Genomic DNA, 27,987 nt, shown 5'->3' with positions numbered 1-27,987 from the left:
TTCATTCCTTCACTTCGCCAACTATAACTCCAGCTCGAATTATAAAGCAACATGCTGTGTGTGGGCATCCCAATTCCCAATCCTCCGTTATCCTCGTCATCTCCTTTCCAGCCTCTCGCCATGGACACCGTCCTCGCCATCTTCGCCCCGCCCATCCTCTCTTCCTCGCGCTCCTGCAATCCGTCCTTTGCTATCCCCATCTCCCTCCCCAAACCTTTGTCTTTCGCCACCTCTTCCCTCCCGCGCCTTCACTCACCTCCCTCGCGAAACCCGGGGCCTTTCCGTGCCCAAGTTAGTGTCTCCGCTGCTCAGAAGACGAAAGATAGGTTGCCAGCCGACCTCATTGTGTCGGAGACCAAAGGGCCTCAATCCACTGTCTGTACCTTTCCTTTTTCTACCTTCTAAATCGTTTTTACTTCTAATTGATCTGATAGTCAAGTGGAAGTGGTAGTCTTGCTTCAAGGCTATAATTTTCTTACTTTCTACCTATCTTCTCGTATAATTTGGAAATATGTTTGTTTGTTCATCTGGCAATTGAAATGAAGAGGCAATCTTGCTTCAAGGCTATAGCTTTCTTGCTATATCTCTTCCCCTTGCCTGAGTGCATTCAATCGATTGTTAGTCCTACAAGTTCACGAGAATCAATTAGTCAAGGAAGTATGGTTATGTCAATTCCCTGATAGCTCATCTTATTTGCAGATTAGGTTAAGCGTAGAAGTTCCTCCAGCAATAAGCCAAGAATGTTACGGAGAAGTCTTAGATGAATTTTCTAAGAAGGCAAAGGTATTATTTTCAGTATGCATTCATTTAAGGGGTCTATTTCTATTACAGGATGAATAGGAATTCATCTGAAGGATAATTTTGTACTTAAATTGTTTTCCATTTTCTGTTTTGATCATTATCACTCTATAGTAATCAGAAAAATTTGAATATGCTACCTAACTTTTACTAAGCCCTCTGGGCTCTGACATATACTAATCTTAAATTTCTTCTTTCTTTCTTTGGAATATCAAGGAATTCAATATTGTTCTCCCCTTTTATCTTTTCATCCGATCCAAGTTTGTTGACAGTTATGTTTTCCAGTACATGCTATTTACTTATTTCCACTTAAAGCATGATTGGAATTGCTTGTACTGGGGAATTGTTTAGTCATTTCTATGCTGAACTAAAGTTGAGAGAAGACCATGCTAAGTAAAAATGGCCTTTTAAATGTCACTGGAAGCTTCTTCTCTTTTTCTACCTTCTGTCTCTAGTACTAGATTCTAATTCCTTTATCTATCTTTTCTTCTTGAATAGTCATTATTGAAGTAGTATGTTGTGATGCCATGCAATTCCTGATAAAAAACCTTATTCATACAGGTTCCTGGCTTTCGGCAGGGAAAGAAAGTTCCAGAAAATATTCTTCTAAACTACATTGGTAGACAGAACATTCAACAAGCTGTAGTTGAGGCAACTTTGAAAAAAACTCTTCCACATGCTATGTCTTCCGTACGTGAACATAACATTAGCTTGCCAACTTGTAGTAGAAGGCAGTCATTTATCCATTCAATATTATGCCAAACTTCTGTTGAAATAACGGGTAGAGATTGTTGTCATACTTTTTTATGAATCCACTAGCTTAAATCTTTTTAATTGGTAGAAATTACCTTCAATGTCATTATTGTTTTAAGTGCCAATCCCTAGAAGTGACAATGGGCATGGGCTGAGCGAGATGTGGTCAGCCTGCATTCCATGCCTAATATCACGCCGGCTTAGAAATGAATGGGCTGGGTTAGGTTAATCTAGTCTTGAGTTGGCGCGACAAGTAGGTTTGGAAAGTTTAGCATGCATGACATGCAAGACTAAAGCTAGTATGGTGCACTTTTACACCTTACAACAACAACCAAACCTTATCCCACTAGGTGTGGTTGACTATATGGATCCTTTTATGCTAGCTATATCTCCTACTATATCATCGTCTATACTTAAAATAAATTTGATCTTGTTTTATTGTTGCTAACCAAGTCTTTTTTGGTCTTCCTCATTTGATATGTGTGTTTGTCATAGTTTCACATTGCCTAATTGGAGCATTTATAGGTCGTCTAAGTACATGCCCATACCATCTTAAACGTATCTCTCAGAGTTTTTCCTGAATAGATGCAACTCCGATTCTCTCATTTATTATTCAGTTTATCCTCGTATGCCCACACATCCACCTTAACATCCTCACCTCTGCAACTCTCATCATCTGTTCATATGCTCGAGTCTCAACATTCAGCTCCATATAACATAGCAGATCTAACTGTGATTTTATAGAATTTTTTTATAAATTTTAGAGGTACTTTACGGTCACATAAAACACTTGACGTTCTCCTTCATTTCAACCATCCTGCCTGTATTCTATGGAAGACATCTCTCTTTATCCCTCTGTCATTTTGCAAAAATGATCCTAAATATTTAAAACTCTCATTTTTGGGCAACTCATCATCTCTTATTTTAACAATTATCTCATTACATCTAATATTGGTAAACTTAAATTCTATATATTCTGCCTTTATTCTACTAAGCCTAAAACTTTTGCATTCTCGTGTTTCCTGCCAAGATTCTAGTTTAGCATTTACTCCTTTACGTGTTTCATCTGCTAAAATAATATCATCTACGAATAACATGCATCACGGTATTGTGTCTCGAATGTGTGTAGTGAGTTTGTCCATAATTAGTGTAAAAAGATAGGGACTAAGAGCTGATCCTTGATGTAACCTTATTGATCCTGTCTGAAAATCGGGAAGATGGCTAGCTAGGGATGTGGCTGTTGACTGATGTAGACCGCGCTCCACTTTGCAACAAAAAAAATGTCAGTGCCGAGCTAGGGAAGGGGTCCGGGCGTTGACCCTTCGACGCTCAAGCCCGTCACCAGAAAGAGGGAAGAAAACAGAGCAACAACAAACACATGTGCGAATAGTGAATAACGTGTACCTCCGCTAGTGCATGGAACCTCCCTTTATATAGCGCCCCAGCAGGCAACGTACATGTTCCTCGAGGCATGGACACGTTCTCAAATTTGTCCTACGAAAGGACCTGTCAGGAAAGTACCTCTGACGCTATACCTTAACAAGGGATATGGGCCAATAGAAGCTTCCGTTGTACGATATGTCGGTTGACCATGCCTTGTGTCAGCAGCACTATCTTCCAGAAGGATATTAAGAGATACGTCAATGATCCTTCTGCTCGGCTGAGCGGGATAGCCGCTCGACTAGGAACTCCTCCGCTCGGTTGGACTAGGTTGCTCTTCCTTACGATAACTGGGTACAGTGGCTTGTCTCCCCCGATCGGGCAGGTAATCCGGTTTGCTTAACGTTCCGCTGATCCACACTAAGTGTTTGACGATCTTGCTGTAGTGCTCCTAGCCAACCGGACATTCTACTCGGACAAGCTGTTTGCCGATCGGGCATGTCCTGCCCTCGATTGGCCACTGCAGGAGAGCTCCGCTCAACCCACTTTGGTGAGCCCATTGGTTCTCTGACGTTGACCTCTTTGACTTTGACCTCTACGTCGGTTGCTATCTCCGTCCTTTGACTCACACTTAGTGGGCCCCTCTTTATCACTATATCATAAACCTTCTCCTCAAGTATAGTTGAAGGAGGCTGTAAGCCCGACTGACTGGACGACAATGCTTCAGGTGATCTTCCACCACTCGGACACTCTTTGTGTCCTGGCTACCGGTCGGCTCATATCTTCTAATCGTCGTTCGACCTGAGTTTATCAGCTTGAGCCCAAGCGCAGTTCGACTATAATGAGCATCGAAGTTTATTGTTGACTCGGAGATCTCATTCGCCGATCGGCCATTCCTTCCTCTGCGAAGCCGATCAGGTTAATGACGACAACACTTAGCAAATTTTTCCATTTTTCTACGCTTTCTCTTATGAGTGCCCTTTCATAGTGGCTGACGTCTTCTAAATTTTTGGAAGACTGTGCAAATCTTTGAGCATTATGGCCGAGCACGCGGTCATGCCTTTTAATTAAGTCCCATTAATGCCTTCTGGTAGCCGACTGCCATGTGCCCCCCTCACTGTCATCGCATGCTCGACGTGACAGACGAATATCTGCTGATGATGTGACAGACGTCTTTTCAAATTCTATGGCTAGATCTTATCCTGATTTTATGCAACCCTTGATCGGACGGCTCGGAGCAATCGACCGCGAGGTTTATAAAACCTCATTTGCTCGTCGTCTCCTTCACATTGTCTTTGCTTTCATTTTCGAGCACGCTCTGTGATGCTTCCCCACCTCATCTTCGTTGGCGACCTTTCTGTAAGATTCTTCTTTCTTTCCTTCGTTAAATCTGTGCGTCGCTTCTTCTCGATTTCTTTATTTTCGATGGCCGATTCTCCGCAACCTCCTGTGTCTGTTCCCGGGCTCTGGTACACTTTCACTGAGTCCAAATTTAATAAGGACGAGATAGACCAGATGAAATCTACCTACCATTTCCCCTCTGACTATTAGATAGTCATTCCCTTCGCCTATGACCGGCCCCACGAGCCTCCAGATGGCTTCCTGTCCTTCTTTAAGGACCAGTTTATGCCGATTTTCGATTTCTCGTTCATCCTTTCTTTTCTGTCATCTCTAAATATTTCCACACCTCCCTACATTAATTAGTGTCGAACTCGTTTAGGTTACTCTGCGGGGTTGTCGTGATATTTCGTCTGCACGACATTTCTTTAGTGTCTCGGGTCTTCCATTACTTTTATTATCCTAAATTGTCCGAGCTAGGGATCTTTTTGTTCCAAGCCCGAGTCAGCTCTGTTTTTTTTGATAAGATGCTTTCCTCCAATAAGCACTGGAGGGAGCACTATTTTTTCGTTCGCCTTCCCGTTCGGCTAGACTTCCCGACTAGCTGGCAGATGAAAGTGATGCAGCCTCCGTCGCTCGGGAGATATCGAAGCTGATCGGACTATCACATCCATCGATTTTTGTTGGAGGGCGTCCTATACGTCTTTGAACTGAGCCCGAACCGCATGTGGCTATCATCCAGCCTAGGTATGCTTTTTCTTCTCCTTATCTTTGAATCTAACTGATTTTTCTTCTTTTTTTACTGCCAATCATGCTGAGGGTACGTCTGAGCGGTAAGAGCAGGCTTGCGGACGGAGACATAAATGCTGCAAGCGTGGTCGAGTTGAAGAGTCTCGGCCTACAGCTGGTCACCCATTCTGACGATCCGATCGGCGAAGTAGGAGGGACCCATGTGCTGACCAGTGATGCTGGAGCAAGTCAGACGGCAGCTAGCGATGCCGCGTCTGATACAACATACCTGCCTTCCAAACGACCTTCCATGTTGCTGATTGCGGTGCCCTCAGAGTCGACCACATTAAGCGAGCCTCTAATATGACGCAAGAGGCATCATGGGGAGACTTCTTCCTGATCGACCACTTCCGCCTTGCAGACCCCCGCACGTACCGGTTCGCGCGTCTCCTCCAAGCGAGGTGAAATTTCATCACCCGCCTTTCTCGAGCCGGCGGGCGTCTTAATCCCTATAACCATATCATCCGACCGGACACCATCTTTGTTCGCGTTGCCGTCGGGGACCATATGCACTTCGCCTGTCGCGTATATGCTACCACACTCCTCGCCGGCAACACAAGTATCCATCATCCGACCATTCTTGATGCCCAAGTCCACGGGCAAAGTGACTTCCGAGACCTCTAGTCCAAGCGGCTAGAGGTATATAACGATCATCATCCACTTGCCCGTTGCTGAATGGAGTCAATCGGACGACGCTGAGGCCCTTTCCCTCGAGCACCAAATTCGGATCCAAGGGTCGCTAGCACAAGTGTGGGCCGATGGTAGGGCCCGCACGGCGGTCATCTCCCCGGGGAGCTCGCGGACAGCCACACCCGAATGGCGGGGTGTGTATATTGCTTCTAGATTTACTTGCTTATTACTCGTTTGACACTTACGATCTTATTGCCACCGCAGTACTAGGTCAAGAGCCTGACCATGTGCCAAATGCTAGCATTTTTGGAGCACAAAGTCCAACAGCTTCGCGCCTCAAGCGACATCTCTGAGGCCTCCCGTGCTCAATTTGAACAGTTGAGCGCCGAGGCGGTTAGCTAAAGGTCGATCTGCAGAAGAGCTCTGAGCAGCTGCAGGAGGAAAGGAGCAGGAGCGTTGAGCAGGCTTTGCAACTGGCGAGGCTCAACAAGCAGGCCAGCTCCTTTGAGCCGAAGCTCAATTCTGCCAACGCCAGGAAACTCCGAGCCATTGAGGACCTGGATATTAAGAACAAAGAGGCTCAGGTCTTGGCTCAGAATCTAAAGGAGGCTGAGGCCGCTTTGATCACCGAGTGGGAGAGTCGATCGGCTGAACAAGCTTCAATGAAGGTCCAGCTTGCCGCCAAGGATGCCAAACTGGCCTTGTTAAGGACCTAGTTGGAGGCATCCCGATCGGCCTTCAAGATCTATCAAGAGGGGGAGGCCGGCTAGTTCGAGGTTTTCAACGTGATTACCTCCGCTCAGACCCCTTTAAAGATCGGCTCACGGACCGAGCGCTATGCCTCTTCAACTTCGGCATTGATGGGACCCACGACCAGCTGAAGGACGACATCTATCTTCCTACCGCAGTGACTAACAAGATTATTAATTGGGAGAAGCTGACCGATTCGCTGCCAGACGACGTGTTGGATTATCTCAAGTGACCTCCCCTCTTTGCTTCGCAGGCCTCCTTTTGTACTCATATTATATGCTATGTATAAAATTTTCTAAATATTAATGAATGTACGTCTGTTCGACACTTCTTCTCTCTGTCAGATTTTGCAAGTATTAATGAGTGCATCGTCGTTCGGCTCAAGTGGGGTTGTGTACTACTTAGCATTTTGTGAAAATTTTCTAAGCATAATTCCCCGCCATTCCGATCGTCAATGTAACTGGTCGCTGAGATGTTCGAGTGATCACTTCAACGTTGTCGAACAACCATATTTTAGCGAAAAACTGCTGCTTCTAGCCGCAACTCGACTTCTTATCATCTTTATTCTAGGCTTTCATAGCTGACGATCGGCTTTATTTGTCGTAGGCTCGGGTTTATAGCCACCGCTTGGCTGTTGTTGGCAGAGACTCCGATTTATAGTCACAAGAATCTGGAACACTTGGGATTTTTATTCATTGTCTTCTTGCATCCACAAGATATACATTTATACAAGTACTTCTGGATTTAACCAAGCACCTCTCACCCGGTCCTATAAGGTTGGAGATGGTTTATGCTCCAGGGCTGATCTGGCTTTCTTCCATCTTTGTCTTGCAAATAGTAGGCTCCTGAACGAAACTTCTGGATGACTTTATAAGGTCCTTCCCATTGGGCCTCCAACTTGGTGACGTCGTCGACCGACTTCACTCTTTTTCACACCAGGTCGCCGACCTGGAATGATCTTGGGATCACCCTCCGGTTGTAGTTCTGCTTCATACGGTGCCTGTACGCCATGAGCCGGACGGCGGCTTTATCCCACGCTTCGTCCACCAGGTCGAGCTCCATGAGTCTTCGCTCGACGTTTTCATCATTGTAGAGCTGCACCCGATCAGACTTTACTCCGACTTCCACTGGAACCACTGTTTCACCTCCATACGCCAGATGAAATGGTGTGATGCCGGTCGCCTCTCTTGGTGTGGTACGATGGGCTCACAAGATGCTAGGGAGTTCATCAACCCAACTACCTCTAGTGTAGTCGAGCCGAGCTTGTAGCCCTCTCAGGATTTCTCTATTTGTGACTTCCGCCTGACCGTTTCTCGGGGGATAGGCTACTGAGGTGAAAGTTTGCGCAATGTCATAGCCTTTGCACCACTCTTTTGAGTTTTCGTCCAGCGAACTGTCTTCCGCTGTCTGAGACGAGCCGACGAGGGGTGCCGAACCGATATAAGATATTCTGTCATATAAATTTGATGACCATATGCTTGGTTATTTTGGCTAGTGGCTCGGCCTCCGCCCACTTTGAGAAATAATCTATTGCAACTAGTAGAAATCTTCGTTGCCCGGTCACCATGGGAAATAGTCCAATGATGTCTATGGTCCATTGGTCGAACGGACAAGACACCGTGGATGCCTTCATCTCCTCGATGGGTCGGTGCGGGATGCTATGATATTTTTGACATGATAAGTAGGTGACTACTGTTCAAGTGACGTCATCCTTTAAGGTGGGCTAAAAGTATCCCGTCAGCAGGATCTTCTGAGCCAGCGATCTGCCGCCCGGGTGACTTCTGTAGGAGCCTTGATGAACCTCCTTTAATATATATTCGATGTCCTTTGATCTGACGCACTTGAGAAACTCTTTTATATAGCTGATCCGACGCCTTGAGAAAGCTCTTTTATATAGCTGATCCTCGATTAGGGTGAACCGCCCGACCCTCTTTTTCAACAAGCAAGCTTCGTCTTGATCTGCTGGCGTGACGCCCGATCGGAGGAACTCTATCAGTGTTGTACTTTAGTCGCTCGGGAAGGTTACTCCATCTATCCTATCGATGTGCGCCACCAGTGAGACCTGTTTGATTGGCTAATGTGTCACGATTGGTGATAACGAACTGACTAACTTAGCCATCTCGTCCGCGGCCTGGTTGTTCGACCAGACGATCTTCTGTATAGCCACTTCTTAGAAATTTGCCTTCAACTTCTTAAAAACTTCTGCATATAACCTGAGTCGGGAGCTACCTATCTCGAATGTGCCCATTAGTTACTGAGCCGCCAACTGAGAATCCGAGTGCATGAGAACTTTTGTTGCTCCTACATGCCCAGCTGCATGTAAGCCGACTATCAAGATTTCATACTCAGCCTTGTTATTTGTAGCTCGATAATCCAGCCGCATGGACAATTGCATCCTGTCTTCTCGCGGTGAAATCAAGAGAATGTTGATCCCGCTGCCTTGCCGAGTAGACGATCTGTCTACATATATCTTCCAAGTCGCGTCCGGTTCGACGTTCTAGACCTCGATGACAAAATCAACTAAGGCCTGAGCCTTAATCGCCATCCGGGGTTGATATTATATGTCGAACTCGCTTAGCTTGGTTGTCCATTTGATTAGCCGCCCGGATGCCTATGGGTTGAGAAGGATCCTTCCTAAGGCGCTATTGGTCATCATGGCGATCGGATGTAAAAGGAAGTATGGACGGAGTCTTTGAGCGGCGAGTACAAGCGCGTATGCCAATTTTTCAAGACTGGTGTAGCGGGACTCTGTATCTTTTAATATATGACTTAGGAAATATACAAGCTATTGCTCAAGGCCGTTCTGCCTTACCAACGCCAAGCCAACCACATACTTGGTGGACGACAAGTAGATCTAGAGCGGCTCGCCAGTGCTTGGCTTGGCCAATACAGGTAAAGAGTTAAGGTACTCCTTGAGCTCCTCTAGTGCCTTGTTGCACTCCATGTCCCATTGGAATTTCGTCGCTCTGCGCAACACTTGGAAGAACGGGTGACTTCGGTCCGATGATTTGAAGATGAACCTTGATAGTACGGTGATCCATTCGGTCAGCCGTTGGGCCTCCTTCAAGTTGCGGGGCAAGGGCATGTCTTTCAACGCATTCACCTTGCTCGGATTCACCTCGATCCCCCGTTCGTTGATGATGTATCCGAGGAAGCGGTCACTCATTGCTCCGAACAGACACTTGTTCGGGTTCAGTTTTATTCCAAATGCCCTTAGGGTTCGGTAAGTTTCTTTAATATTTGCTCAAAGGTCAACGACTCGGAGAGATTTTATTAATATGTTATCGACATATACCTCCATGTTGCGGTCGATTTGCCATCGGATTACCTTGTTCATTAGTCTCTGATAGGTGGCACCGATATTCTTCAATCTGAACAGCATCACATTGCACTAGTAAGTCTCGTCGGCCATAATGAAGCTGATCTTCTCTTGATCTTCACGAGCGAGCGGTACTTAATGGTAACCTTGGTATGCGTTGAGCATGCAGATAGCTCGCAACTCGACGTGGAGTTCACCATTTGGTCTATCCGGGGCAGTGGATAGAAGTCCTTTGGGCAGGCCTTGTTTAGATCACAGAAGTCGATGCAGACTCACCACTTGTTGCTCGGCTTAGAGACCAACACGACGTTGGCTAACCATCTCAGAAACTGAACCTTGCGAATTTGATCGGCTTGCAGCAGTTTTTCTATCTCCACTCGGATGATTTGGTTCTGCTTCGCACTGAAGTCCCTCTTCCACTGTTTCACCGGCCGAGTGTCCGGTCAGACGTGAAACTCGTGCTGAGCTACACTTGGCGAGATGCTCGGGAGCTTGTGGGTCGACCAGGCGAACACATCATGATTTCGCCTGATACAGGTGACTAACTTAACCTTCTTCTCGTCTGTTAGGTCGGCGGCGATGAAGGTGGTGGGATGAATCTGAACTTCCTCCTTTTCCTTATAGACCAACGTGAGTGGTTCCTCCATGATGGCGTTTACCTCTAAACGCTGAATCTTCCGTACTGCCCTCGCCTTTGTTTTGACCATCTCAACGTAACATCGCCAAGTGGCCGGGTCACCTTTGATTTCGCCTATCTCGACGTAAATTTGATCTTCTGGCAGAAGGTGGACACCACTGCTCAGAACTCATTGAGGGTCGGTCGTCTCAATATGACATTGTAGGCAGACGGCGCGTCCACCACAATGAAGTTTGTGGTCCTTGTCCTCTTGAGCGGCTCTTCTCCGAGCGATATGCCCAGCCTCGCCTGGCCGATCGTTAACACTTCATTGCCTGTGAACCCGTAGAGTGGGGTCGTCATTGGCTGCAACTTGCTTTGGTCAATTTACAGTTGGTCGAATGCCTTCTTGAATATAATATTCACCGAGCTACCTATATCAACAAAAGTCCGATGAATAATATAATTAGCTATTACCGCTCGGATGATCAAGACGTCATCGTGTGGGATCTCTACTCCCTCCAAATCTTGGGGGTCGAAGCTGATCTCGGGTTCCTCGGCCTTCTCCTTGCTACATCCAAGATCATGTATTTCTAGTCACCGAACGTGCGACTTCCTCGCTTGGTTGGAATCACCGCTAGTCGGCCCATCAACGATCATTCCAATATCTCCTTGAGCAGCGTTATTTCGGTTCTCCTCCTCTCGAGTTAAGGTCCTAGTCTGCTCAACAGAAGCTTGGGCGGGATTTGTGTTATTTCTCCTTTGAGGCCGACGAGGGCGTTGCTCGTCCGCTTGTCTGTCTTCTTCCCTTCGCCCGGCTAATCGACACCTATGATGTTGTTCCGGCAATGGTGACCAACGTCGATATCCACGTGGAGCTGGTCTGCTTGCAATGGGTGTTAGGTCGTAGCAGTCGCGTGTGTTGTGCGTCGCCAACTGATGGAAGGAGCAAAATAATGACGTCCATGACTTGCCTGTTGCGGCTTTCGGGTGACCGTCGATACATGCTGCACAGCATGTGTCCTTGGCTCCTGATGTGACAGTGCTGCTTTCGATCAGGGGCCTTTCGGTGGTTGATGGTCGGTCGTCGTTCCTTGGGAGTAGCATGCTCAGCAGATGCTTCCATCCTTCGTGTCGCTTGGGCTTCTTCCACATTTATGTATTCGATGGCTCTCCTGAGTAGGTGGTCGAAATCCTTTGGCGGTCTCCGGATGAGGGAGTAGAAGAATTCCCTTTCGGTAAGCCCCTGGGTGAAGGTGTTCATCAAGATTTCCGAGGAGATCGATGGAATATCCATGGCCACCTGATTGAACTGCTTGATATAGGCCTTCAATGCCTCCTTGGGCCCTTGCTTCAACGCGAACAAATTAATACTCGTTTTCTGGTAGCGGTGGCTATTGGCGAAGTAATGCAAGAATGCCGCTCGGAAGTGTTTGAAGCTATGAATCGAGCCGATCAACAATCGTTTGAACTAGCACTGTGCTGATTTGGAAAGGGTGGTGAGGAAAACCCGACACTTCACTCCATCGATGTACTGGTGGAGCGTGACCGCGTTATTAAACTTGGCCAGGTGGTCGTCTTGATCGGTCGTTCCATTGTACTCCCCGATCGAGTGGGTTATAGTGTCTTGGCAGAGGGTCGTCCATGATCCCTTGAGAGAACTGTTGGTTGATCCGCTCAGGTGAATCATCATTCCTTGGTGCTTTTCCCTTCCGTGCATCCCGAACGGGCGCGTCGTCCGAGGAGGATCCTTGTTCCCTATTCGCTCGGACCAGCTCCTCTGATGGAGTATCAAACAACGTTCGATGGAAGGGGATCGGCGTATTGGGCGCCTCCCCATATGTGCCGGTCGGCTTCTTATTCTAACCCCAAACGGATATGTGATCCGCTCTGTCTCTATATTCAGCCTGACCTGCCGCTGATGCCGTAGGCTCATGCACTAGGCGCTTGGGCAGCGCCTGTTACTATTGTTGCTCCACCATTTTTACTGCTCGGACTTGTATTAACATATCTAGCTCTTCCTTTGTCAAAGTCACCGTGGTGAGTCGTCATCTTCGTATTTCGGATGTAGGCTACGTTTCCACAGATGACGTTAATATGATACGCTAACATGATCCTGGTTGAAAATCGGAAGATGACTAGCTGGGGATGTGGTTGTTGCGTTGACTGGATATTGACCGCGCTCCGCTCTGCAATACAACAAACGCCAGGGAATGGGTCCCCGGCGTTGGTCCTCCGACGCCCAAGTCAGTTATCGGAAAGGGGGAAGAAAACGGGGTAACAGCAAACACAAGTGTGAATAGTGAATAACGCGTACCTCCGCCAGTACATGAATCCTCCCTTTATATAGTGCCCCAGCGGGCGACGTGCACGCTCCTTGAGGCGTGGGCACGTTTTCTAATTTGTCCTATGAAAGGGCATGTTAGAAAAGTGTCTCTGACACCATACCTTAATAGGGCATGCATATCCTGACAAGCCAGTAGAAGTTTCCGTCGTATGATCCGCCTGTTGAGCATGTCTTGTGTCAGCGACACTATCTCCTAGAAGGATATTAAGAGATACGTCAATGATCCTTCTGCTCGGTCGAGCGAGATAGCCGCTCGGCTAGGAACTCCTTTGCTCGGTCGGACTAGGCTGCTCTTCTTGCGATAACGGGGTATAGTGGCTTGTCTCCCCTGACCAGATAGGCAATCCGGTTTGCTTAACGTTCTGCCGATCCGCACTAAGCGTCTGACTATCTTGTTGTAGTGCTCCTAGCCAGCTGGGCGTTCTACTTGGACAAGCCGTTTGTCGATCGGGCATTTCCAGCCCGCGATCGGCCACTGCAGGAGAGCTCCGCTCGACCCCCCTTTGGTGAGCCTGTTGATTCTCCGACGTTGACCTCCTTGACTTTGATCTCCACGTCAACTGCTATTTCTGTCCTTTGATCCGCACTTAGCGGGCCCCCCTTATCACCGCATCACCTATGTTTATTGGAAATGCTTCAATTATTCCACTTGAAGTTTTTATTCTGGTCGTTACATTCTTGTACATATTCTTAATTAGTTCAATATATGTTACGCTAACCCTTCTCTTTTCTAGAATTCTCTATACAATTTCTCTTGGGATTCTATCATAAGCTTTTTCTATAATTTCTCTTGGGACTCTATCATAAGTTTGTTCTAAGTTAATGAATAACATGTGTAGATTTTATTTTTGCTCCTGATATTTTTCAATTAGTTGTCTAAGAAGATATATAACTTCTATTATCGACCTTCTAGGCATTAACCCAAATTGATTTTCGGTCACCGTGGTCTCCTTCTATAATGTTTTTTCTATTATTTTTTCCTAAAGTTTCATGGTATGACTCATTAGTTTAATACCAATCTAGATTGCACAATTTTGTACGTCTCACTTGTTCTTATATAAGGGAACTAGAGTACTTACACTCTATTGATCAAACATTTTTTTCGTTTTTAATATCATGTTAAATAATTTTGTAAGTCATTTAATGCCTTGTTTCCCTAGGTACTTCCATACCTTTATCGGAATCCAGCAGTTTTTCCATTGTGCATCTCATTTAAAGTTTGTTATACTTCTAAAGCTTGAATTATACGATAAAAATTTAAATTTCTATATTCATTTGGCCTATTTAAATTATCTAAGTTAAGTTGGTCACTTAAACCTTCATTAAAAAGTTAATGAAAATACACTTCTATGACTATCGTTTATTAGTAACCTATTACATTAATCTATAATACATTTTATTTGAATAATATCTCTTGTCTTTCTTTCTCTCACTTTAGTTATTCTATAAATGTCTCTTTCCCCTTTTTTAATTTAATTTTTGATATAATCGTTCAAAAGTTTCATTCTTTGCTTCATTCTCTACTTTCTTAGCATCTCTCTTGGCTATTGTATATTTTTTAAAATTTTCTTTATTCTTACAAAAATTTAATTCCTTATAAGTTGTTTGTTTTTCATTCACTTTCTTTGTACTTTCTTATTCCACCATCAAGATTCCTTACTTAGTGGTGTCTGTCCCTTACTAACCAAGTATACTCTTAGCTGCTATTTTCAACTTTGATGTCATCTTATCCCATGTCGTATTAGAGTTACCGTATATTCCACCTTGTTCTCTTACGTTCTCCTTAAATATATTTTACTTTCCATCACTTCCACCACTTAATTCTAGGAGTCATACATATTTTCTTTCTATTGATACTATGTTTGAGACGTATATCCAACATTATTAACTTATATTGGGTAGTTAAGCTTTTTTCAGGGATGACCTTGTAATCTTTACAAATTTTTCTATCCTTCTTCGTAACCATAAGAAAGTCAATTTATGATTTATTATTCCCACTTCTGAACGTGACTAATTATTCTTCTCTTTTCTTAAAAAAATATATTAACTAATATAAGGTCATATGCTACCGTAAAATCTAATATAATTTTCCAATCCAAAACCCCCCATCTACCCTCTCATATTCCTTATTTTTCACTTTGATATGCTTATTTAGATCACCTCCTATTAAAATCATTTCATTTGGTGGAATATTTTATAATACTTCATCTAAGTCGTCCCAAAATCTTGATTTGGTAGCTTCGTCTAATCTTACTTGTTGATTTGGTAGCTTCGTCTAATCTTACCTGCGGTGTATATATGCTAATTATGTTTATAGTTTGGTTCACCACTATTATCTTAAGGGTTATAATTCTATCCTCTTTTCTAACTACTCCTACAATTTCATCCTTTAACAAACTATCTACAACAATACCCACTTCATTTCTTGCTTTACTTTTTCCCGTGTATCATAACTTAAAACCTGAGTTCGCTATCATCTTTGCCTTCTTGCCTATTCATCTTGTCTCTTATACACACAAAATACTAATTAATCTCCTAATCATCGTATCTGCTACCTCTTTTGATTTACCAGAGGGTTACCATATTCCATGTTTCAAATTTTAGACTATTAGTTTTTTAATCAGATTTGTTCTTATTCAACCTATAGTGTGAGAACACTTGCTTATTTAACACCACACCCAAGTTCTAGCGGGCATTCCTGATACATTACAGTTGAACCATGCAACACGAACTCTTGTATATTTAACACTACACCCGAGTTTTAGAGATGTAGCGCTCCTTGCCGAGATGTTGTAGTTAAATCCTGCAATGCGTTCTTTCCGGAGAACAACCTAACATTAGCACAATAGTTTAATGGATCCATTCATTGAACATTTGTTATAGTTTTAACATTGGTTGACAATATAACGCAATCCTCCTCCTTTATCCAGACTTGGGATCGATCATGACTCGTTCGTTATGGGTGGAGTTTGCACTTTTATACCTTAAACACCCAAAATGCCCCATCCTTAAAAATAAAATAAAATTATAGGGGTCCTTTAGTCTTTTTATTGATAAAACAATTGAAAGAAAATTTGAAACATAACTAAAGATATCCTACAAATACCCTTCGTTGCAACCATTTCATCTATTCACTTTGACCAATTTATTATGTCTATTCTTCTCTACTCTTTCATTACTAATTTTATTTCTTTTCACTCTTTAATATTTATTCTCTTATCTCTTCCTTATTCTATCATTTTTTGCTATTTAACTTGAGTTTTGGGGATTTGGAGCTCAGAGACTTGGAGTTAAGAAAGTATTGACATGAATATATTCCCGACCATGTGAGCACTTGCATCATGGCCTATAGTTTGAATCATAGGTTTGGTTTCCATTGTGACCATGTTGTGATCTTGAATCTCAACCAATGCTGACATCAAGAGTATAAATAAAAATATCATTTGACATAATATCTTAAATGTTCGTACAATTTTCTAATATATGTCATAGTGGCATATACTAAAAAAAACTACTAAAAGAATAAAAAGGACAGTCGGTGCATGAAGCTCCCGTCAATACGGGTCTTGGGAAGGAAGGGTTTATTATATGCAACCTTCTCTTGCTTTGCAAGAGGCGGATTTTGTAACTCTAACCCGTGATCTCCAAGTCACACAGTGGCAACTTTACACTTACACTAAAGCTCCCCTTAAAAGGGTAGCCCGGTGCACGAAGCTCCCGCCATGCAAGGTCCTGGGGAAGGATCCATTGTACGCAACCTTACCCTACTTTTTGTAAGAGGTTGTTTCCATAATTCGAACCCGTAACCTTTTGGTCATATGGTAACAACTTTATCGTTGCGCCAAGACTCCCCTTTTACACTAAGGCTCCTCTTAAAAGAATAAAAATAAATAAATAATTTTTTTTTAATGTAATTGCACTTTTTTCTTAATATGTTCGCTGGACCATTCTCTAGAATCTAAAATAAGTAATAAGGATCAACATAGTTATTAAATAGGGTTTCTCTGAGTTAAGGTCAAACAATTATCAAATAAATACAAATGTCAAAAGAAATTTAGGCAATTGAGGATGTGCATGAATGATGAAAGACCAAGCAATAGTGGTTCATCATAATATAGATATAATCATATATCATAACAAGCAAAATATGGGACATACACCTAAGACACGAGCGACTAATGGAGAAACTCACAATCTCCTGAAGTTGGGTACACACTACCATAACACCACAAGTATGCCATTGCCCTCAGAAGGATGATGAACCTGCTATTGCCACATCTAACTCAGATTATAAGTAGGATCACCACCCTCCCTCATAGCAGCGTAATGAATGTCTGGGTATATAAGATGGGAAATACAACATAGATTTAGTCAAAAGAGTAATAATCATAATGTTAAGTGAAATATTAGAATTATTGGAAAAAATGATTAATAGAATATATCTTTATTCAAGTCTTCTTAGCTTCATATTGCTATAGTATGATCATTAATTAACCAAAATTAAATAAAAATTTAGGTTTAATAAACTAAAATCATAACTTTAAAATAACAAAAAAACTTAGTTTTAAATTAATTAGAAATCTTAGTTTTAAACCAAGTATAAACCTATTTAACATTAACATGTTGTTAATATATTGTTAATTGTATTTTTTTACTAGGGGGCGTTATGAGGATACTTTTATTCAAATGGAGTTAATGTGCCATGAGGGATTGAGTGAGAATTTTTTTATGCTCAGGAAAATTTTACTAATAAATCATAATGAGGTTTGACAAAGGATGCCGTTTTGTTCATTCAGATAGTGCCGCTTAGGGCCTATGTATTCCTCAAACAACAATCTCCAATGAAGGGCATGCTCTTTTACTGACTGCTGGCCACAGATGAACTAAGGATGTCTGGTTCTATATGGCATATGTTGCAATCGATTAAATTGACTAAAAGGAATTCCCTATAATTTAGCATTAGATTTAATAGATCATATGATTGCATGGTAATGACTTTTATTTGGGCATGTGGACGAAGCATCTCATGTTCTTATATCTACAGTCTAGTTTGTAGTGTGCACTAATATGTGTTAGGGCTCATGATATGTAATTGTTTAGGATTCTATAATTTTAAATGTAGTAGTAATAGTGAAACATATGTAAGATCTAATATTTTTAATATGTTGTAGCTTATATATATATTTAATTTGTATTTGATGTACCATGGGAGCTAGCCAAACCTGGGTGTGGGTACAATCTGAATTGGCCCAGACCAAGCTTGGATCATGCTGGGTCAGGTTCTCTGTGATTGTTCTATGCTCGACCATGGTCTGCTAACACCTCTACTGAAACTTATATGGAGTTGGATGTTTGATATGATGATAAACTTTAAATAAAATGTAGATGGAGAAAATGGTGCCATTGTATTAGGCATAGACCTATTTGTCTACTCTTCTGCTTGTTTTACAGTATAAGAGAAATGCTTATAAAATATGGTGGATGAAGGCTCTCTTAAAATCTCTTCTCTGAGGTTATATTTCCTATCAGGAAGGATATGTGAATGAAATAAGGTGGCAGAAATAATTTTTCCAGTCCTTTTCCTCCGTTTTCTAGCAGAAATAGAGGGAAGGAAGCACCAGAGAATTTTTTTTTCTCAAAATTAGCCCAAATATGCTCCTGCTTGATGGAGACAAAAAAAAAAGAGACTGTTCATGTGCAATGAAACTCAAATTCAACTAAAAAAATTCTCCAAATTAATTTATTTTTTCCTATATATTTTTGTTTTATGATTTTCTTTTAATGTTTTGAACAAATAAATTTTAAATTTATGTTTTGTCCCTCTTTAATTTTCACCAAGGAAAGGATTTAGAAGAGAAACTCTACTTTCTTTCCATCCAAGGAAATCAAATCTAGGAAAATAGTATTCTATCTTTTGCTTATGAATTATCTTTCTAATACTCTCTTTCTTTACCTAATCATTTCTCTCCTCGTAGAAAACTAGGTCTTGGATTTTTCATATCACTTTGAGGATTACCTATGGAATTGATATATTTCATTTGCCCATACTTTTTATTGTTAATTCATGTTTGCATAAGCTATCACACATGATTAAATAATTAAATTCTATCTACTTTATAAAATTCTGGAACAAGTATATTCTGCCATCATATTTATGAAATCTTTCTTATCCATTTTAATAAGGTGGAGGGAAGGGCCTTGAAGGACTCTGTTCGGATTGTAACCAAGTTCTCTGATATGTTGGATGCCTTTTCACTCCAAGATCATCTGAGGTTTGCTATCCTAGTTTTCCAAACTTTAAAGTCACATCACTCCACCTTTTTGGATTCTGTTGTATCTTCTTTAAAATCTGCTTTTGCTTGATCTGCATAAATCTTAAGGCCATATTTTTTTCTCCATACCTGTTATATAGATTCCATATTAGTCTTTCACTGCACATATATTGAGGACTTTAACTTCAAGGACTTGTACTTCAGAAGGATTTGTTTGCAAAATTGCATAAAACAGTTGGTCTTTCTTTTGCCGATAGAGATAATATCAATCAGCAGTATGCTCATCATTGGGTTACCCTATCTCTTAGGGTTTGAACCATGGTTTAAAATCTCATATTGTGTTAGGCGAAACAATTGAAACGTATTGCTCCATTAAATTATTGAAACTCACTACTACTTGGCACAACAATGCCTCTTGTGTCATTGTGTCAATCATAATATACCAACATTTCACATCCCTTATCAAAAGCACACCGTAATAGATGAAAAACGAAGTTAGAATATACAGTTGTCTTCTTAATTTTCTTCCTACCTCCAATTTGTTATCGACACCATGTATCGGAATGTCAACATGATAACATGCGACATCCGTTAAATACCGAAACTTTGATATCGTTCAAGATTTTAAACCTTGGTTTGAACTTTGAAGATCCAGTATTTATTACAAATCCCCAGCACAGATTGATAACCGGGCTTCACTTGCATTGGTAGTGTAGGAAAATTTGCCAGCAAGCAAAAGAGACTTCTATTGCACAATTGAGGACTTCATGTGACATCAATGTTGATTGTTGAAGCTGTGTGCTCAACTATATGTTCTTTTTTCCTTGATTGTTTTTTTTTTCAAATTGACCTGGTTTGTGTTAACATATACATATTATCAATAAGATAAATTACTAACTCACCTGTGTAGTCTTGTAGTTATTTCATATTAACATACAGAATGTAACTTGAATGTACCTTGCTCCACATCCATGAAAATATTACATAATGAAAAGTCATATTTGTTGCAAGTATTACTCAGAGGAGAGGTGCCCACAGTTTACAATCAGCCATGTAGCCATTCACATTTAGTTGGGAAATTATATATCAGTGTCTTTGTACTTGTACAGTATTACCTACTGTAAAACTAACAAAAGTTTCCTACGTACCTTTAGGCATTGATAATAAAACCTATTTTCACAATAATAAGAGATAACTGAATCATGTTATCTTTATTGATGAAGAATCTGTCGAAGGAAGAAAATATTTTGGCTAAAATTTGCATCATACAGATGATTCTTGAGACTTGCCTGTGATAAATCAGGCGAAGTAAAAGAAACAATACTGAATATTCTGTGTATGCCTCTTGTGAGTTTTTATTAAATTTACCCTGCTGAATTGAATGAGGTAGATTTTGAAATTTGAACAAGTTGATTTCATAAATTAAATGAATATTTCAAGCAATTTAATTATAAAATAGGTCTAGGATTTAGCATTATAATTGAACTTCCTATTGTGACTGCCAAGACTAATTCTTTACATGCCAATTAAAAGCTGAAGGTGGTGTAATCTATCAATTGGTGGTGATGATACATGCCAATTAAAAGATGATGGTGTTATGATCTCCCTTTTGGTGGTGTTGGTGCCATCCTGACGTAGATGTGCTAGGAAATGACCAGAAGAGGACAAAGAAAGGCAGGGTGACGGGGAGGAACGACAAGCTATGCAGACACTCAGATTGTAACACTTATTAGCAGAATATGTACAGATATAATTGATAAAGCTTTAGGTTGTTAAACAACTTATCTTCAAGAAAATGTTTACTGGATAACTGTGAATGCACTTGTAAGTGTATTTGTAGGTTTGGACAAGGATCAAAATTAGTTTGCTACAGGTTATTAGGAGTCAAATACCCTCCTACATGTATAGCAACACAATGGACAAGAAAAGCTAAAGCATAAAAAACACATGAATATAAGTTCACACAAGAGGGAGATATTTTTTTGCATAGTAATATTTGATTGCTTTCGTCCATGATTACATGAAGATAGACCTTATTAGGTTGCCAACCTCATTACAATTTATATGAGATAGTACGGCATCCCTAGTACACGAAGTTGGGACATACATGAAGATCAAGTAATGTTGGGTCACCTACCTAAGTGAGATCTAAGTCTGGAATGTAAGTGAGCCTAGATCAGTGAAATTCAGCAACCTTTCAGGTGGGGCACATTAAATTGTCTACGGTCTTTTACCTCAAATTATTAGCATGCTCGATCATAGGCATATTCTGTTCTCATATTCAAACCACGGCTTAAAATTTCGTGATGTGGCGTGCCAGATGAAACAAGCAAAATTAGGGTTCCACTAGCCATTCGGCACGAGCAACCGCTCGACACTGACACCTCTAGGTCGTAGAGGCCACTGCGACCTCTGCAAGTAGCGGCGGGGATGCCCATGGGTGCTGGTGGGATTGCGCCCATTAAATTATTAAAACTTAGGTTAATAAATAAATTTTAGGTTAATAATTTCAATCAACTCCCGGCTAAAACTATCTCATTAATTTAATGTGTGTGTGTGTATATATATAATATTTAGATTAAAGTTTTATTTTTAATTAATATATTTTATATTTAAAAAATACCAAAGTCATATCGGCATGACATGATACAGTACAAAAATTGTATCGTTTCGGTTATAAATTGAAATCGCATACAGGTCGAGATTTTAAACCATGATTCAGACAAGGGTGAATTGCTCTTTCCAAGTGCAATTTTGGTGAGCTCACCTGGTAGCTTAATCCTTATCTCATATGTGTCAGTTTATCACGCTTCATAACACATCAATTTGGCTCCACATTAATGATATCTATAGAATGTTAAAGTGTGTGTGTGTGAGAGAGAGAGAGAGATAGAGAGAGAGAGAGAGAATCCATTTAACATTCTTAGATCAGGGGAAAATCTCATTTGCTACTTTGGAAGGAAATAAATTTAACTTGAATTGGTACATAGTCAATACAGGTGCATTTTCACTCAGTTTAGTTAATAAATGCAGTCAATCACATTCTTCATTGATAGTAAAATACTTAACTGATTGATATGCTACAGCTAACTGTGTCTTTTATCTCACATATTAACTACTGTCTGGTTAACTTTATACTATCTTCTCTGTAAAACAAGAAATTGAAGTTCAATCATCCAGGTATGATATTGTGGCTGACGTGTCTCCCGAGATCAAATGGTTGGATAAATACAAAAACTTGAAGATTGTTGTTGAAATAGACAATGTTGTTAAAGCTGAAAGTGCTTCAGAAAGAGAGCTAAATCGCCGCTATAAGGCTCTAGGTTCACTTAGGATTGTTACTGATAGGGGCTTGCAGGTACCAGTTAAATTAGATATATTTTAATAATATTTTCTTTGCTTTTATATTTTTTATTTATTAAACCAATAAAGTCCTTTTTCTCAGCGAATGTATTTATCTGGTTGATAGAAGTTTATCCATAGCCTTTTGACTTTCTAAGCAAATTTGCCTCAAGATGTATCTCATATAGTCAAAGGTTAAACAGGCATAACCTTTTTGTACAACATTGGATTATATAACAGTTATATCTCATTCTTAACAAACCAATTCTAGACTTATCATGCTTCTATGATATGTTAGAATTTAAAAAAGGGCTAAACAAACCTAATATTTTTGTAGAAATTTGGATCATACAACAGTCATTTATCATTCTTCACCAAATAGTTTGAGATTTATCATGCATGATATCTTGAAATTTAAACTTAGCCCTATCTTTTTGTAGAAATTTGGATTATACAGCAGTTACATCCTTGACCAAGTAATTTTAGACTTATCATGCCTCTGTAATATCTTGGAATTTAAACTACTGCAATTTGGACATATTTTTTCTATTCAATGGGCACAATCACAGAACTGTAGTCCCCAGGCATGCAGAGTTCTGGAACATCACAACCTTCAAGTCTTGCACTGCCCTTTCTCATATATCAGCTCTCCTTCTTGTAGTGTTGTTTTTCCCTGTCGGGGTTTAAGCTATGTTCTCTAAATATTAACTTTTTGATTAAATTATCAGACTTGCTCTTTCTCTTTGTTATCAAATTTTATTTTATCAAACTATTTGAGTTTACACCTCCATCCTGATTGTATATTTTTTATATTGGAAACTAGTTAGATTCTTAGTGCTAATACCTCAGTTAAGCAAATCTGCCTAGTTTCCCTAAAATTCCTAGAAATGCAAGAGTTACTTGAATTTTCACTCTTAAAACATTGGCTGGTTATGAAGTTGAAATTACTACTGACATTCTGGAACTTAATAGATTGGTGACCTTGTAGTCCTTGATATTTTTGCAAAAACAGTTGGACAAAATGAGTCTGAAGGTGAAAAAATTCCATCTGCTGAGAGAAAAGGTCTGTTATGTGCTATTAACATTTTCAATTTGTTATTATACTCATCTTATGCTTAATTAAGTTTTTCTATTTTGTTGTCTAACAAAGCTTATCATTTATTCTCTAGGATTCTATTTGGACACAGAAGAAAGGCATAATCTTCTTGCTGGGTTTCTTGATTCAATATTAGGGATCCAACAAGGCCAGACGAGGACATTTCCACTTCAGTTTCCAGAAACATGGGATCAGGACAATCTTAGAGGTGTTCATGCTCAATTTACTGTGAGTACATGATATTAAGCATAGAAAGTAACATAGTTTCATAATTCAACCATCAGTCTATCTGTTTTCTAATTGGCCTCAGTTCATAAAAATTTTTTGAGGCATATAGACAAATGAAATAAATGCTCTGTTCTGTTACTATGTCTCCTCTCTTTCCTAATTTAGTCAATGTTTTACCAATTTCAGGAAACTTCATTTCAAATGAAAGTTCCCTAACCAACTTTTCATACCTTGGCTTTCTTTTTTAAAAAATCATTTAGTTAGATTTAAGTTGTTCAGTTATGCTTCGATTTAGAGGACCCAAAACTAAGTAACTTATTGCTTGTTCTAAAGGGATTGCTGCTTCCTTTTTACTAAGAATCTTTGTATATATTATTCATGATGTCAGTGCATGCAATTCAAAAAACAAATCAGGGATACCAATGAAAAATATTTGTGTAATTGGCTGTTCACTCTTCAAACTTTTGTTTATGCTACTCATATTATGCTGTATCTTGTAGAAGGTTTCACTTTTTTAAAGATTATCTAGTTGCAATTGTGTTTAAAATTCTGCTTCATCAACTGCAATAATTATATTTATAACTATTTAATTTTTAGGTTGAATGCAAAGAGCTCTTCTATAGAGTTTTGCCAGAACTTGATGACACTCTTGCTGAAAAGCTTCTTCCTGGATGCAGTTCTCTGAACCAGGTTTCTCTATTTACTCTACTTCTATCTAAAGGATAGTATGAGTAGTTTTGTTCATATGAATTTATTGGTTGCAGAACTTCTTTTGGGTTATCTCTTTGTTTTGTATTAGATGCAACTTTAACATTGTGGAATCCTGACTTTTCATTCTTTTGTGTGTTTATTTGTCTCATAGGTTCGGGAAGCAATATTGCAGAGATGCAAACAAGTGGAACAAACTGCAATAGAACAAGCAACAGATAATGCAATTCTGGATCAACTAAACAAGGTCAGCTGTTTGAGATACATTTGTGTATTCCTTAATATATGTAATTTGTGTTGGAAAGTGGAAATTCTGGGTATTATTGATTTAAAAACTGTGATGGCATTAGTGCTTCATCTATTTGTAGCCTTCTTCTCATTTGTATTTCATGTTTTTTTGGTTTGACAAATTTTTATTATCTCAATGTCTTCAGATTATTGAGGTTGATATTCCTAGGTCCTTATTGGAGGAACAAGGAAGACATCTATATGGAGCCAAATTATTGCAGCTACAGGTGAAAAATGAAATAAAATTATCTTTTTGTCCATCTCACTTGATTCTCACAAGTTAAATTGGACAGGTGGACAATAAAATAAATGAAAGTCAACTAGCATCTCTTACAAGTGAAAGGGCAGTAAATCAGTTTATCAAAAAAGAGGAGGAGAATATCTCCAAGATAATAAAACAAATGTTAGCTGTTAGTGAGATATTCAAGTGTGAAAAATTGCAGGTTTGTTATCTACATTCCTTTTTTAGTTTAAAACCATTTTGGATGTTGAATTCAGGTGTTGATTCCCAGCTTTACTATCTATACAGTTCTTTAGACTGAAATGCTACTTAGCTAAATATTAGCATTTTTCATTGGTAATAAGTACTGTTTTCCAAAATCTCATTGGATTTGGAGAACTTCAGACTACCTAATTATTCTTTTGTTCAACAAAAGAATTTTTGCTATGGTTAGCATCTTGTCCTTGATAGGACAGTTTCTAAATATATTGAAGCCTGTGTTGTCTAAAGTTTCAGAGATGAGCATTATTCAAACTTGCTACTTTTCAAGAACTAACAGTTAGTTTGCTTTGAAGATTAGCTGATTCTCCAGCAAATTAGTTAGCTTGCTAATTATGTACTATAGCTTCTGAAAAATGTATTTGATAATTCTGTTTAAATGTGGGTTTGTTTCCAACCCAGGGCTTTTGTTGCTTTTGCTAGGAAACACATTGTTCTTGTGGCTACCTTCTCCATCCACTAGCAGATTTGATTTATGCTTTTAGAGGTTATTTTATTGAATACCTTATTATGATCCTAGGCAGGATATATTTTTTTATATTTGAAGATTGTAATCTGTATAACAACTAATTGTTTCATTTTCTCAGAATCTCATATTAGAAAATAAACAGATCATTCACCCAGATCCTTTCTTGCTATCCTTCTCTTGCTTTTTTGCTTAATAATGATGCTGATGGATGCGTGACTCATGTAGCTTGTAGTTGCTTACCAAGTAATTATATCAGTATATTAACATGTGTCCAGAATATTTTTCTAGCTTTACTCAAGTATCAAGAAAAAAATAATTCAATCTGATAAACCTGACAGTAAGTTGGCATTCTGCAGTATACAACCGATGAGCTTGTTAAAGAGGTTGAGAACTCCATCGCTGAGTTCAAACGCAATAATCAAGAATATGAAGAGGAGCATGTGCGAGAGCAGGTTCTTGTACTTCTCTTAGTTTCATTGCAATCTTTTAGATGATGTTAGAACAGTATGACGTAATTATCCTTATGGGGAGGGCTTCTGCTTCTAGTTGGCGTTTTTTTTTTCAAATGTGGGGTTGTATCATTTAGCAATTACCCAAATAGCATCTCTGATCTTGGACCCCACATTTCAAAATGGGCAAATTTGTTTTTTTTTTTTCAGTGGAGCTCATGTTTCAAAAATGATGTATTGAAATTATTAAAAAAAAATGTATTAAAAGAATATTTTCATTTATTTTTAAAATAAATATTGTTTATTTTAAAAAGAATAATCAATTTTATTCTATTAAAAAAAATGATAAACTCAGTTAGTCTCATTGGCTAGCCTTGGGGTGACTGGCCTGACTCACGGAATTTTCTCACCGGTCACCAGGTAAATCGGGAAGCGCTCGCGGTGGGCAACCTAGAAGTCCAGCATTCTTTAGTTGCACGCCTCGATTTTATTCTATTAAGATGTTTCAAGAAATTGCTTGGTTGGTTAAAATTATAAAAGTCAAAGTATTTTCCTTTTTTTTTTTTTGAAAAGAGTGGCATGTATCAATCAATTAAACTAGGTATTGTTTTTTAAAATTTACATTTTTTTTAGTTAGTGAAGTTGTTTCACCAAATAACTTGACTAATTAAAAACAATTAATGTATTTCTCAAATGTAAAAAGATATTCTCTTATAAAAATAAATGAATATTTTAGTCTTTGTTTTTATTTTTTCAATTTTTTTAATGTCTGAAACTGTATTTTCCCGCAGCGGAGGGCACTCTGATAATGAAAAATGAGGGTTTGTTTTGAATTTTTAGGAACATAGACAAAGTTAGGCATTTACTGATTTCAGAGTTCTATTTGGTTGGATATTTGCTCCATTTACCCTTAGTATGATTGCCCATTACCTGTATTTGTGAAAGTTTGTTCACAACTTGGAATATGGAATTTGAAACAGTTGATCGAAAAAGTCTCAATTTTATATTATGCTTAGACAGATATCATGTTAGTCTCCACGGGGTGTCCAGTTGACTAGAGGGTGACAAATTATTATAATGGAGTCAGGATCAATTCCCAACGGGCACATGCCCTCGTGGAAAAAACTCCTCCCACCCCCTAGCCACTTAGAGGTTAGCTATAAGTTGACATCGTGATATACCTCTTTTTACATAATGTCTGAGGTGAGCATAATCATCTTTTACTATAATTAGACATATATTATGTTGTAATATGTTGCCGGAGCTTTCATACCTATGCATAAATAGTGGTCATTGATGCTTTTTTTTTTCTTTGAAAATGTAGGTTGAGGATGCCCTGGAAGGGGCTAAGGTGCTTGAATGGTTGAGAGAAAATGTAGACATTCAGTATGTGTACAAGTGAGTCGGAAGGCCCCAACAATGTGTTTTCCCACAAATTCGGGAAGCACGGCAGTCATTTGCAAATCAGAGGATAACCGTTTTCTAAAGAGCAGTCAACATGGTCTCTTGCCGTACTACGGCTGTAGCATCAGTGTTGCAAAATTTTGAATAGACTGACTATGATCTTTGTAATTTACCATGAAATGATATTCACTTGTTGCAGACCTTGTGAAGAGATTGATGCTGTCTTCTAAGAAATTGCTGTAGCAGAAAATGTTAGGTGTCTTTGTGCTGCTCAACAATGGGATCAAAATGAGAATAAAACATAATAGAATTACATAGAATGTTATTTTTGAACTATATGATTAATTGCATCGGTGAAGAAAAGTTGAATGATCCATTCTTTTTTGAGGTGAGGCTCGGCTCGGCTCGTCTTATCTTATTCGTGTTGTTTGATTTGTGCCTAGTGCATCACGTCTAGCTAATCGCTCTATTCGCTTGGTTCTAATTGTTCAAGTTGCTCAGGCTTTGTAACT

General features: G+C 39.8%; 1 protein-coding gene across 1 annotated transcript; it reads left to right on the top strand.

Annotated features, from left to right (window-relative positions):
- The first annotated feature begins 30 nt into the window (after positions 1-30).
- LOC121981420 (trigger factor-like protein TIG, Chloroplastic) lies at positions 31-27,795 on the top strand. Its single transcript, XM_042533935.1, has 13 exons — positions 31-375; positions 700-783; positions 1,360-1,488; positions 18,904-18,992; positions 22,173-22,350; positions 23,307-23,397; positions 23,504-23,658; positions 24,256-24,348; positions 24,521-24,613; positions 24,801-24,881; positions 24,948-25,097; positions 25,979-26,074; positions 27,396-27,795. The coding sequence occupies exons 1-13, from the start codon at positions 52-54 to the stop codon at positions 27,471-27,473; spliced, it is 1,641 nt and encodes a 546-aa protein (XP_042389869.1). The 5' UTR covers positions 31-51; the 3' UTR covers positions 27,474-27,795.
- The last annotated feature ends 192 nt before the right edge of the window (positions 27,796-27,987 follow it).

Source organism: Zingiber officinale, chromosome 5A (assembly GCF_018446385.1).
Source record: "Zingiber officinale cultivar Zhangliang chromosome 5A, Zo_v1.1, whole genome shotgun sequence".
Classification (NCBI taxonomy): domain Eukaryota; kingdom Viridiplantae; phylum Streptophyta; class Magnoliopsida; order Zingiberales; family Zingiberaceae; genus Zingiber; species Zingiber officinale.
The sequence above is the reverse complement of the archived record's forward strand: the minus strand, read 5'-3'. Positions and strand labels throughout refer to the sequence as shown.

What these genes read in the sequence shown, in the direction of transcription:
- LOC121981420 (XM_042533935.1), top strand. Translation starts at nt 52, where the DNA reads ATGCTGTGTGTGGGCATCCCAATTCCCAATCCTCCGTTATCCTCGTCA. An exon ending in CCAAAGGGCCTCAATCCACT is followed by an intron (nt 376 to 699) that starts GTCTGTACCTTT and finishes TCTTATTTGCAG; the next exon opens with ATTAGGTTAAGCGTAGAAGT. An exon ending in TTACTGATAGGGGCTTGCAG is followed by an intron (nt 22,351 to 23,306) that starts GTACCAGTTAAA and finishes GGAACTTAATAG; the next exon opens with ATTGGTGACCTTGTAGTCCT.